The 15,000-nt window shown below is 41.9% G+C and overlaps 1 protein-coding gene across 2 annotated transcripts in view; it reads right to left on the reverse strand.

The window, feature by feature from the left end:
- The window catches only part of agap1 (ArfGAP with GTPase domain, ankyrin repeat and PH domain 1), a gene marked incomplete at its 5' end in the record, with an annotated part of 135,275 nt that overhangs the window by 30,550 nt on the left and 89,725 nt on the right, over positions 1-15,000 (reverse strand). For both annotated transcript variants that reach the window (XM_080053142.1, XM_080053143.1), the window contains 3 exons: positions 3,924-4,088; positions 7,288-7,452; positions 9,782-9,938. In XM_080053142.1, coding sequence (XP_079909268.1) covers positions 3,924-4,088; positions 7,288-7,452; positions 9,782-9,938 — 487 coding nt within the window. The remainder of the gene's footprint in view (positions 1-3,923; positions 4,089-7,287; positions 7,453-9,781; positions 9,939-15,000) is intronic.

A 15,000-nucleotide genomic window follows, 5' to 3' on the forward strand; every position in this document is an offset into this window, starting at 1 on the left:
GAATAAGTGAAGCTCTTCAGTCGAGACACCCAGAGGCAATTAAAGTGGTACACACACACACACACACACACACACACACACACACACACACACACACACACACACACACACACACACACACACACACACACACACACACACACACACACACACACACACACACACACACACACACACACACACACACACACACACACACACACACACACACACACACACACACACACACACAGTTTGCTGGTCGAGGAATCAAAGCCGTCGCAAGCCTGGAATGTGTCCAGTGATCCTGCTGTTACCTGTGTGTGGCCACTTCAAACATCTGAAGCTCTGTGTGTGTGTGTGTGTGTGTGTGTGTGTGTGTGTGTGTGTGTGTGTGTGTGTGTGTCATCTTTCAAAGCTCCAGGATGAATGGATAGTATCAAACAGCAGCTAGTTAACAAGAACTGGAGGTTGTGATCAGCAGGGGTTCACCTTACACAGGTGTGTGTGTGTGTGTGTGTCTGTGTGCACGTGCGAGTTATTCACCTCCATTTATTTTACATTACATAAATGTCTTGCTTACACTGCAGACTATTCAATTCATCATTTTATGTAGACAATGCTATAAAATAATAAAAGAGGGTTAAAGCTATAGTGTGTAACTTCTGTCTCCCCCATGAGGAATTCTGAGTAATAAACAACAACACTGTTGGCGCATCTACATGAGGTAAAGCCTTCAGTGATGGCTCATGGATTGTATACCTTCTGCTGTACGTCCAGGTTTTTTTCTTAGCAGTAGAATCAACAACTGAAGCATTTCTTGGGCTCTTCTTGGGATTTTTCTGAGCTCCTGCACCAGTTTGTAAACGCTGCCATACTGAGAAATACAGAGAGCTGATAGGCTTAATCAACTTTGTGTCAACTCGTTTGTTGATGGCTTGAATGTAACCAGTCATTCATTAATATGAAAAAGATACGCACTGTAGCTTTAAATGGCCCTTTAACCACTAGTTAACTGTTAAGTGTGTGAACAGATGCAGAAGCAGATGTGTAACGTTGCTCTCTCCATCACCGCGGCAACAAGCAAGTGCCTGTCTGTCTGAGTGACTGATACACACCAGTCTGCTCTGCTCATTCTCCCAGAGCAGTGAAATACATCGGCACCAACGTGCCTTCTTTTAAGTGTTCAGCTGGTTAAGAGTGAAATTCAACCGCTATAGGACAATTCAATCCCTTTTTCACTGCACTTCGAAGATAAATGTTCAACTATTTCTATTTGAAAAATGTGGAATATTTTGAAGTTTTGGGGCGTTTTGGTGCACATTTATCGAAAAAATCTAATTTGAACAGTTAAAATACTAATCATTAGTAACGTTTTGCTTCATATTAATGATTTCTTCAGACGTAAAGAAATAAAAATAATTTAATTCCAAGAAATTTTCAGGAAAAACCCGTCTAGATAAAAATGTGTCTGTGTGGTCCTTTTTTTTATTTTTATTTTTTTAAATAAAACGCTAAAAACACATATGTATAATTTTAAATAATATGACCAATTCAGCATGGTCAATCAATGTGGAGAATTTTTTTTTTCTGTCTATAATCTCCCCTTCATTCCCTCTCAGTGAATCCTGTGTGTGGCTCGTTTTATCATCCCAGGCTCACTGGCCTTGCCGCGCTGCTATCCGTCAGCGAGAGGCCCTAAGTGAAATATTATAAATAATCCAGCGTATTGAAATCTTTTATCAGCTGTGTCACTTTCATTATTCAATAAGCGATTAGTAACAGTCTTCCCAATTTAGCCATTAGCCGCCGCGGCCTGAGCTCCATGTCACGGTGTGTGAGCCGCTGAAGTATCCGCCTGTCGGAGGGCCGTTCTGGGCTGAGTTATAGAGAGGGGAACGCCCCCCTCTGGAGCCCAGATATCCCAGGTAGGAACGACCCAATACGCGCGCACGCGTAAGCACACACACACACACACACACACACACACACACACACACACACACACACACACACACACACACACACACACACACACACACACACAGTATTACTGATAGGAATAGGGTGAATGTAAAGAGGAGTTAAAGGTGGAGTCAGTGATTCTGGAGAACGCTTGTTGTCAAAATCACTTTTTGTAAAAATCAGTGAATATCTCCTCATGATCCGCTACCTGTCTGTACTGTGTGTGTGCTGTGAAAGAATCTAGTGTTAATACACAGCCTAGGCTCTGTAAACGGGCATGTTGCTAGCTAAAGTGGCCCCTTATTTTACATACCAGTTTACAGAGCATAGGCTGTGTATTAACAATAGATTTTTTTTCGACACACAGTACGGACAGGTAGCGGATGGTGACGAGATATTCACTGATATGACAACAAGCGTTCTCCAGAATCACTGACTCCACCTTTAAAGAAGGTAAAGTCCTAAGAAGCTACAATGTGGTACAAGGTCACTGTGACCTCAGTATATGGAAGACATGGGCCGATAAATGGTTTCAAGTCACATGTCCAAGTGTCCCTGGCCAAGACACTGAACCCTAAGCTGCTCCCGATAGTTAAACTGCGATCGGTGTGTGAATGTGTGTGTGTGAATGACAACGTGTGAATGGGAACAGGTCTCCCTTGAAAAAGAGTCTCTGGTCTCAATGGGATTTGTAGAATTTCTGAGAAAGATATATTGATGTAGCTGTAGCGTGAACCAATCGGCAAAGGCAAAGTTCTGAACAGTTTAACACACACGCACGCACGCACACACCCACACACACACACACACACACACACACACACACACACAGAGAGAAGAGGTAGAATAGGAGAGAAAAATTCCATCATGATGAAAAGATGAAGGGAAGATAGAATGAGAGAATGGAGAGATCATAATGACTGCGTTTCCAAACCCCGGGCCAAAAGTACAGCTTCAATTTTATTATTTACCTTATTTAAAAACCTGTCTGTACTGTCTGTGCATTGAAAACAAATGTGTTAATACACAGCCTAGGCTCTGTAAACTGTATGTTGCTGGCTATGGTGGGCCCCTTGTTTACATACCAGTTTACAGAGCCTAGGCTGTGTATTAACACTGCATTTCATTTTCAGCGCACACACACAGTACAGACAGGTAGCAGATCCTGAGGAGATAATCACTGATTTTGACAGAAAGTGATTTTGACAACAAGCGTTCTCCAGAATCACTGACTGCACCTTTAATCCAAGGCTTAGACATAAATAACTATGATTAGTTTTTAGTAGAGTTAGCTGTTTAGATATTTGAAAGTGTTTAAAGCACATACTGTAAGTTGAAAATGAATTTGAATTTTTTTTTAAGTGTAGAAGTGAAAAGATAATGGCAGGAATATAAGTAGAATATTTTTTAGTAATTTGTAAGTACATTAAAGGTGCTATGAGGAACTTTTAAATATTTCTGAAACAGTCAAATTTTTCCTGTGAGGATCATAAATTATAAACCAGACCATCATTGCAAAGAATGCTATTTTTTATATGGTTTTTCTTAATGCCTTTGCCATGGGTACGCTCACCCAGGAACAACAGCTGGCGTGGTAAAAACACTACCGCATTTGTCCAAAGGGGGCGCAAGAATGAACACAAACTGAAGGTTCCTCGTAGCACCTTTAATATAAGTATTTTAGTATAGTTTATGTCAAAGGCATTATGACAAACAATATAAAAAAAACATTCTTTGTACTGATGGCCTCGTTTGCTGTTACATGTAATTTATTATCATCAGAGGAGAAATTAGACTGTTTCAGAAATATTTAAAAGTTCCTCGTGGCATCTTTAAAGCAGATTAATCCTAGCATTTTAGTAGTTTATAATGTAAATATAATTATTATTATGGTAGTCATTTATTAGTATTTTAGTATTGTTTATGTGTGTGTCCCGGGGCAGGGAAAGGTGTGAGTGAGGGCTGGGTAGATGGAGTACCTTCAGTAGTACCAGAGAGAGGGTCAGTCTTGAAGTTGCTGGTGCTTTTCTTGCGTCTGTGTTTCTGTTTGCGGTTGGCGTGAGGAGACGGGGGCGGCTCCAGCTTGGGACTGGTGGTGGAGGAGATACTGGGAGAGGAGCATGCTGAGTCCCCCAGGCCTGTGTCTGTGAATATAGAGAGTACAGGGTTAGTTTACAGAGCCTAGGCTGTGTATTAACAGGCCTGTGTCTGTGGATAGATAGAGAGTACAGGGTTAGTTTACAGAGCCTGGGCTGTGTATTAACAGGCCTGTGTCTGTGGATAGATAGAGTACAGGGTTAATACAACTATCTTTAATCATCATCAAGTCATACACAGCCTTGTTTACAGAGCCTAGGCTGTGTATTAACAGGCCTGTGTCTGGGAATATAGAGAATACAGGGTTAGTTTACGGAGCCTAGGCTGTGTATTAACAAGCATTGTGTCTGGGGGAATAGAATCCAGTGTTAGTTCAAAGAGCCTGTCAAATCAAGAGAATGAAGTCACTAGAATCCATCAAGTCAAACACAGCCTAGTCTCTGTAAACTGGTGTGTACACAAAGGGGGAGGCTCCAGCTTGGGACTGGTGGTGGAAGATATGCTGGGAGAGGAGCAAGCAGAAAATCCAGTGTTAATACACAGCCTAGGCTCTGTAAACTGGTATTTAAACAAAGGGTGCCCACTGTAGCTAGCAACATAGCAGCTTACAGAGCCTAGGCTGTGTATTAACACCAGCCAGATATACTTTCAGCGCGCACACACAGTACAGACAGGCAGAGGATCATGAGGAGATATTCACTGATTTTTTTTTTGACAGAAAGTGATTTTGACAACAAGCGTTCTCCAGAATCACTGACTGCACCTTTAAACAAGGTTATAATAAAACTAACAATAAGATATTTAGAGATGGTGTCTTCTGATTGGTCGGACAAAAGCCGAAAGCGCCAAAACATTTGATGAGGTTCATGGTTTGTTTGTCGGGAAAACCCACCAGACACGGACCGGGGGGGACAACAGAGAGAGAGAGAGAGAGAATGTGTGTGTGTGTGTGTGTGTGTGTGTGTGTGTGTGTGTGTGTGTGTGTGTGTGTGTGTGTGTGTGTGTGTGCAGATGGGGCGGCCGTTAATCCACTGCAGTTAATTGCACTCTCGGGGATGGCATCTTGTCAGCAGAGATAAGTTGTCACATTTTCCACTTGAGTCGAGACTAAACGATTGTAAAATAAGTTATGGCCGTCCTTGGGGCTGTCTGTGTGTGTGTGTGTGTGTGTGTGTGTGTGTGTGTGTGTGTGTGTGTGTGTGTGTGTGTGTGTGTGTGTGTGTGTGTGTGTGTGTGTGTGTGTGTGTGTGCTTCCATCTCCACCCACACCCACACACGCACACACACACACACACACAGTGCACATGTCAGAGCCTCCGTCGCACCATGATATTGATGGAAGCTGAATGTTATTTTATTCTGCCGCTAGTCACAGCTGTCAGTGTGAGAGAGAGGGAGAGGGACAGAGGGGGGGAGAGAGAGACAGAGAGATAGAGAGAGGGACAGAGGAGAGAGAGGGAGAGAGAGAGAGAGAGAGAGAGAGAGAGAGAGAGAACAGGGTCCTAAAAAGACTTGAAATCTGATAGAGGAATACAAGGACCATACATCTTTCAATTAAAGGTGCAGTCAGTGATTCTGGAGAACGCTTGTTGTCAAAATCACTTTTTGTCAAAATCAGTGAATATCTCCTCATCATCCACTACCTGTCTGTACTGTGTGTGCGCCAATAAAAAAACCAGTGTTAATACACAGCCTAAGTTCTGTAAACTGGTTGCTACTGTAAATATGGAGGACCCTTAGTTAACATACCAGTTTACAGAGCCTAGGCTGTGTATTAACACAGGATTTACCCAAATAAAGCCATTTATCAGCCATGTATCTCTAGAAGCATGTGTGTGTGTGTGTGTGTGTGTGTGTGTGTGTGTGTGTGTGTGTGTGTGTGTGTGGCCCCTGGGAGTCGACTGAAAAGCTTTTCACAGCTTTAAACGTTATTTGAGGAAGACCTGAGGGCCCAACAACACCGTCGAGAGGGCTGTCAATCAAGCTTACACACACACACATACACACACACACACACACACACACACACACACACACGGCATGACAGCTGTCAGTCTTAACATCTACAGTAGCTCTGTGTGTGTGTTGCTGGCCCCTTACAAGTCACACAGACTCTCTCACACACACACACACACACACACACACACACACACACACACACACACACACACACACACACACACACACACACACAGTGACCATTAACTTGACAAACAGTTAAAGCAGTATTTGTGGTTTGGCAGGTGGATCAATGGTGGACAAATGATAGGCTCCCCCACGGAGCTGCGCACTGGGGCCTTTCACACTCAGCATGGGGCCTATAGTGGAGCTGCATGAGAGGGACTGATGTTTTTTTCATGCTATTTCTAGATTTTGTCTATTTATCTTCCATAACATGTCTTCTTTCATACTAGTATAAATCAAAGGTCCAACATGTACATTCAGGTGTTTATTTGACTAAACCTTGTCTGTTTGCGTCTGTATATTTCTCCTATACAACCATCTTTATTGGACATTATCTCAACATCAGTTTTTTTTTCAATACTCTGAACTAAAAATCTCAACTTGTAAAGCCCTTACATCAACTAAACTTTCCATAATCATTCTCAGCACTATTCTGAAGGTTATTACAGAAGGATTTGTTCATATGTTGTTCACTGTCTGATTTATGAGACATTTTCTTCTTAAAAAACAAGCTGAAAATGCATTTTTTTTAAATGTTAAAAATGTCCCCCTATTCTCCTGCAGCGTTTAGCAATGCATAGCAGTGTAGTGTGTGTGTAGTGTTACCTTATAGATAGCAGTGTGTAGTTGTTGTGTAGCAGTGTGTAGTTTGTGTAGTGTGTGTAGCAGTGTGTAGTGTGTGTAGTGTTACCTGTACCTTATAGATAGCAGTGTGTGTAGTGTGTGTAGCAGTGTGTAGTGTTACCTTATAGATAAAAGTGTATAGTGTGTGTAGCAGTGTGTGTAGTGTTACCTGTACCTTATAGATAGCAGTGTGTAGTTGTTGTGTAGCAGTGTGTAGTGTTACCTGTACCTTATAGATAGCAGTGTGTAGTTGTTGTGTAGCAGTGTGTAGTGTTACCTGTACCTTATAGATAGCAGTGTGTAGTGTGTGTAGCAGTGTGTAGTGTTTGTGCAGTGTGTAGTGTTACCTGTACCTTATAGATAGCAGTGTGTAGTTATTGTGTAGCAGTGTAGCAGTGTGTAGCAGTGTGTAGTGTGTGTAGCAGTGTGTAGTGTTACCTGTGCTGACGCCGGTGTTGGCGATCACAGTGGCCTCAGTCCATTGGTCTGCACTGGAGACGGAGTAGGATCTCTGGTGCATTCCCTCCGCAGCGCGACTGTTGAAGCTAACCAAGCTAACGCCACTAGCCATCTGAGACGCAGACGCACTGGTGCTCACTGAGCCTGCAGGAAAAGGATTAAGATCAGAAAAATAGATTTTTAATACTAGAAGTTAGACAATCACCGTGTGCAAATCCACACAAACAGACACACACACACACACACACACACACACACACACACACACACACACACACACACACACACACACACACACACACACACACACACACACACACACACACACACACACACACACACACACGCACACACACGCACACACACACACACACACACACACTGGTGCTCACAGAACCTGTAAGGAAAGGATTTTCTTTTAAATACTTGATTTTTTTTAAGGACACACAACTGAAAAACAAAAGACAAAATAAAATAAATAAATACTATGGCGTACTCTACTTTACAGGGTTCTAAGGACAGTGTTTTTAAACTATAAGTAAATGTTAAGCAGAAAATAAAAAGTCAAAAGGTGTCATGTAGGCCCCTTCAGTGCTGTTATATAGTCAAGGCGAGGCTGCCATATTTAAAGATCTCATATTTAAAGCAGAGGAGATTAAGATCAGAAAAATACATGAAATTAGACAATCCCTGTGTTCCAGTCCCCGTCCCGCCCTGCTATTTAGTTTGTCCCAATACATGATGTCAGATGCAGTATGCTGAAAAATAAATACCCAGAATGTCCTACTACATCCGGTTTCATTTTAACATTAAAGGTGCACTGTGCAGTTTCAGAGGAGGGGGGTTTGTTTACATTCACCGAGCCTGCAGTTAGTTTACAAAACATATTTTCTCTACATGTAATTCTTAGTATTGAATAATTCTATCATCATAAATGATTTTGAGGAACCTGGAACCAAACGTAAGACTAGAACATGTTTCCTTATATTTTACACAGAAAATCCCATAAAAGGAAAAGCTCCTCACAGGCTTAAATCAAACCCTTGAGTTAGAGAGGCACCACGCTCCAACACACACACACACACACACACACACACACACACACACACACACACACACACACACACACACACACACACACACACACACACACACACACACACACACACACACACACACACACGCTCCAACACACACACACACACACACACACACACACACACACACACACACACACACACACACACACACACACACACACACACACACACACACACACACACACACACACACACACACTCATTACAGCTCATTTCTTGGTGCTGCCTGACTGAGCCAGGACTGTGATTGCATTAATATTCATGACAATAATTAGTACATGGAGTACGGCTCACTGAATATCCATGCTATTAGCTCGGGCCTCCTGGAACCCTGTGTGTGTGTGTGTGTGTGTGTGTGTGTGTGTGTGTGTGTGTGTGTGTGTGTGTGTGTGTGTGTGTGTGTGTGTGTGTGTGTGTGTGTGTGTGTGTGTGTGTGTGTGTTTGATTTCAACGCCTTCTTTTATTATGTGCACGACTCGACACGACATGGAGGAGCGCTCCTTTTTATCCACCTTTTGTTTGATACAATGTCTTCCCTGAAGCGGAATTAAGCGTTTCTTGTGTTTAAAAGCAGGTTTTTAACTCAAATCTTGTGAGGAAACATGATTGTGAACATGATAAAGCTTCAAGTAAAAGCTAAATGTAATAATGTCACTGAGTTTTGGTTAATTTCAGTGAATTTGACTAATAAAAATGTCGTTAATGACTCCAGATGCCATTTGAAAAAAACACAATTTTCTAATAAAATTTAAAATCCAACAATGTTCTTGTTATTTCTCATGAATTCTATAAGTATCGATAATATCTATAAAGGTGCATTTCCAGGGTTTACCAAATCAGACAAAAACATATTAAAGATGTTTATAAATGAGTCTAACTTAAGAGAAATACCCCAAAATACAGTTTGCATTTTAGGAGAAAATAGGAATATTTAAGTTTTCCTAGAGTCATTTTTTCTTGGGTGAATTCCCACTTTCATGTTGAAACTTTAAAGAAATATAAATATACCCACAGTGGCCGAATACGCCATCATAGAACTCTGCCCTGTATTTACCTGTGTTCTGAGCATTTGTATGTGTGTGTGTGTGTGTGTGTGTGTGTTACTAGGTGAACGGTGTATTTACTTGTGTTTATCTGTGCACAGTTTAATACACCAGTGCGCAGAATACACCCCCCCCCCCAAAAAAAAAAACACACACACACACACAGTATTATTAACCTGTGTATGTACCTGTGTTATGTGCACAGGTAACTACACCTGTGTAAAGAACACACACACACACACACACACACACACACACACACACACACACACACACACACACACACACACACACACACACACACACACACACACACCCAGTAGTATGTACCTGTGTTCTGTGCTAGCTGCATGCTGCTCATGTCCTTGGCCAGGCCGTTGGTCCCGGGCGTTACCGTGGTGACGGCTCTGGGCGGCCTCTTGCCCGGAACCTTCACTGTGGTGCGCAGCAGGTCGATCTCCTTACCGTGGACGTTCTGCATGTAGTCCTGAGAGAGAGAGACAGGGGTTAAGTATGGTTATTATATATATCTGAGAGAGAGAGAGACAGAGAGAGAGAGAGAGAGAGAGAGAGAGAGAGAGAAACAGTCAGGTTAAATCTGTTTATTATATATATCTGAGAGAGAGAGAGAGAGAGAGAGAGAGAGAGAGACAGAGAGACAGAGAAACAGTCAGGTTAAATCTGTTTATTATATATATCTGAGAGAGAGAGAGAGAGAGAGAGAGAGAGAGAGAGAGAGAGAGAGAGAGAGAGAGACAGAGAGACAGAGAAACAGTCAGGTTAAATCTGTTTATTATATATATCTGAGAGAGAGAGAGAGAGAGAGAGAGAGAAACAGTCAGGTTAAATCTGTTTATTATATATAACTGAGAGAGAGAGAGAGAGAGAGAGAGAGAGAGAGAGAGAGAGAGAGAAACAGTCAGGTTAAATCTGTTTATTATATATAACTGAGAGAGAGAGAGAGAGAGAGAGAGAGAGAGGGAGAGAGAGAGACAGAGAGGGAGAGAGGGAGAGGGAGAGAGAGAGACAGAGAGAGAGAAAGGGGCATTCTGCATGTAGTCCTGTGAGAGAGAGGGGATTTCAAAATGAAGGTCAGCTGTTTTAACATTTAAATAAACAGTTAAAGGATACTATGTAGAGGTCTTAGAGATTCATTTTCTACGTGTTTTGAAGAACAAAATGTCTCACCAATCAGACAGTGAACAACATATGAACAAATCCTTCTGTAATAACCTTCAGAATAGTGCTGAGAATGATTATGGAAAGTTTAGTTGATGTAAGTGCTTTAGAAGTTAAGAAAAACTAACGTTGGTTGCCATAATGTCCGTTAAAGATGGTTGTATAGGAGAAATATACAGACGCAAACAGACAAGGTTTAGTCAAATAAACACCTGAATGTACATGTTGGATCATCATTATACTAGTATGAAAGAAGACATGTTATGGAAGAGAAATAGAAGGAAAAAAAAGTCTGAAAATTGACCAGTGCTTGAAAAACCGATGTGTTGCCTTCAGTGTGTGGACCTAAAGCCTGTATAGCATAAATAAATACCTAAAGAATAGATACAGCTACTTGTTCTTCCTCTTGAATGAGTCCGTCTGTGTGTGTCCAGAGGGGATTACCACACACACACACACACACACACACACACACACACACACACACACACACACACACACACACACACACACACACACACACACACACACACACACACACACACACACACACACACACACACACACACACACACACACACACACACACATGGATAATAACTCCCTTAATCCTCAGATAATACAAACACTAACAAAGCTAAAACGTTAATCCCTCAAAGCAGCACTGAAGTGGAGGACCAGCTCGGTAGGCAACACGCCCGATACTCGACGGCCCGCTGTGTGTGTGTGTGTGTGTGTGTGTGTGTGTGTGTGTGTGTGTGTGTGTGTGTGTGTGTGTGTGTGTAGGTGGTGTGTGTGTGTGTGTGTGTGTGTGTGTGTGTGAAGGGTCGCTGTTAAAGGAACGAGCGTAGATCAGAAGAATGAATTGAAACACAAGTATAGGTGTTAATGACCGTCGAGAGGCGCTTGTTAAAAACACCCACTGACCCCGGACACACACACACACACACACACACACACACACACACACACACACACACACACACACACACACACACACACACACACACACACACACACACACACACACACACACACACACACACACACACACACACACACACACACACACACACACACACACACAGACAGACAGACAGAGCCTGGTGGAGTGCCTGCGTTGGGGAGGTCTAGGCCTCTTCAACATCAAAAACACTGTCAGGAACAAAGTGCTGTTTCTATGTGACCGATGTTGATGTTTAAAAAGATGTTTCTGTTGCTAAAAGAAGCTTCTTCCAATGGTTATATCTGCTAACGAGAGACATTTATGAAAAAGCTAAACTGTCTTTCTCATTTTAATTGTTTTAAATGCTTTTATTCTCATTGATTTGTTTTTTATTTGTATTTCTTTAAAGGGGCACTGTGTAATACAGTGGCCTTCAAGGACAAGAACAATTCTAAATTTTAAACAATGCACCTGATGACATTCCAAAAATATGGATGCCTCCATAAGACTTGCCTGCTCAATGTACAAAATGTAATATTAATATTTGTAAATCTCCGCTCAGGAGGATAATTCAGATTATTGGCAGAGGTGATTTTACACCAATGAGGACATATTTATGAATGAGGATATTGATTTCAGCTAATAAATTACTTAAAATGTTACACAGTGTCCCTTTAACTTCTCTGTAGCACTTTGTAGATTCTAGTAATATAAAATGCATGAGAAATAAAATGTATATATATATTATTATAATTAAAAATAATGAGGAGATGTGAGGAAGGGGAAAAAATCCAGAAATAAATAATAATAATCCTTGAAAAACAGTGTGTAGTTTTGTAGGTTGTGTGAGTGACGGTCCTCACAAATACAGAAGAACTGTTAGAACGTGTGTTAAAGTAATAAATACCTGTCGGACCAAAATGCATTCCCTTAACTTTACATTTCAACAAGCAGACAGGAGAGAAAACGTCTTCACTTCCCTGTTTCTAAAGCCCTAATTGGTCCTCACAAAGATAGGATAACTCTTATAACACACACACACACACACACACACACACACACACACACAGTCTCTCTCTCACACACACACACACACACACACAGTCTCTCTCTCACACACACACACACACACACAGTTTCGCTCACACACACACACACACCCTGGCAAGCCGACTGACAAAAGGCCAATTCAAATCCAAGTGCTCTCAACGGCATGTTAACAAGCCACCAGAGAATCCTACAGCTAAAGGCCTGCTGCGCACTCACACACACACACACACACACACACACACTCACACACACACACACACACACACACACACACACACACACACACACACACACACACACACACACACACACACACACACACACACACACACACACACACACACACACACACACACACACACACACACACACACACACACACACACACACACACACACACACACACACACACACACAGTCTCTCACACACAGTCTCTCACACACACACACACACACACACACACACACACACACTCACACTCCCCTTGGACAGATTGACCGAGGTAATTGAGACTCCATTTGCATCGAGGAGCTTTCATCAGCGACCAGGACGGATGTGTGTATCGACAGCAGGTGGTGTGTGTGTGTGTGTGTGTGTGTGTGTGTGAGACTGTGTGTGTGTGTGTATGAGTGTGTGTGAGACTGTGTGAGACTGTGTGAGAGTGTGTGTGTGTGTGTAAATGTACAAACGCCGATGTCAGTGTGAAAAATGCAACTTGAACGGAGCGCTGAATACTGCTGACCGCGATGGAAATATGAATCCATGAAAATATAAGAATAAAAAAACACGATCGATCGGTCGGTTGACGGCAAATAAAGCAGTAGAAGAAGAGGAAGACAGGAAGTGTTGAGCGGGAAATAGTGGCGAAGATGACAGGCCAGAAAAAATGGCTGAAAGACGCACTGGAAGGCAAAGACAGAACTAAACGAGCAAGAGAGAAATATTTGCTACACTGACATACTCGTTTACAGAGCCTAGGCTGTGTATTAACACTAGTTTTTTTTTGTTGTAGTGTTGTTTCAGCAAGATGACAGGTGGTTGAAAGACGCACTGGACTAAATACTGGAGGTTTAAGATATGTCTAAACTAACATTTACAAGACAACGGTGAGTGTTTTGAATATACGTTCCACATGGACACAGATGGACAAAAGCTTCAGTGTTGTTATGGCCCCCGCTGTTGTTCCTGGGTGAGCGTACCCTACCCACGATAAATAATTTTTAAATCATAACATATGATATAATTGGGTTATTTTTTTAGGGCTTTTTCTAGTAGTTTTTCGAGCTAATTTAAGAAAAGATCTCAATGTGTTTGAGCAAGGCAGTGCTGGAGCCCGAGGGTTGTTGGTTTGAATCCTTCATGTCTCACGTCCATCAACGATTAGAACAAACGATGCAGCAAATTAGTGTTAAAACTCATCACTTAAAACACACACACACTAATTTATAAACACACACACACACACACACACACACACACACACACACACACACACACACACACACACACACACACACACACACACACACACACACACACACACACACACACACACACACACACACACACACACTCACTCTAATTTATAAACACACACACACACACACACACACACTCACTCTAATTTATAAACACACACACACACACACACACAAAGCCCCTCAAGCTCCAAAAAGATTTTTTTTTTTTTGTGCATCAGTTGAGGCGTCACTTAGCGTGTTTGCGTTTTGCTAATGGAATGAAAGCTAATCAGAAGCTAATTGCTCGACTATGTGCAAAGAAACGTTAATGTGCTGATTAAGGGAAATGGACGAGGCGCTAATTAGCAAGAAAAGTCTGTTGAAGAAGTGAAGATCGGGCCAAAAAAACACATGTAGTCAGTGCACACACACAGGCATGTGTGTGTGTGTGTGTGTATACATACACACACACACACACACACACACACACACACACACACACACACACACACACACACACACATTAATTTGAATGTTTGTTCTACGGCCAATCGCAGACATTAACCAATTAATCAATTAACAATAATCGGCCAATTACAGTAGTTCTGGGTTTAACTAAACTACCTGAATTTAAAGGTGCAGTCAGTGATTCAAAATCTGTGAATATCTCCTCATGATCCACTACCTGTCTGTACTGTGTGTGCGCTAAATGTGTTAATACACAGCCTAGGCTCTGTAAACAGTCATTTTGCTAGCTATGGTGGGCCCTTTGTTTTACACACCAGTTTACAGAGCCTAGGCTGTGCATTAAATAACTGTGACGCTAACCAGTACCAATGTTCTGCAGAATATGTTAATAAGAACAAATTGAATCTGTTCACATGAATTTCTGTGTGAATTTGTCAGACACAAA

This window comes from Ammodytes marinus, assembly GCF_949987685.1.
Source record: "Ammodytes marinus genome assembly, chromosome: 24".
In the NCBI taxonomy this organism is placed as follows: domain Eukaryota; kingdom Metazoa; phylum Chordata; class Actinopteri; order Uranoscopiformes; family Ammodytidae; genus Ammodytes; species Ammodytes marinus.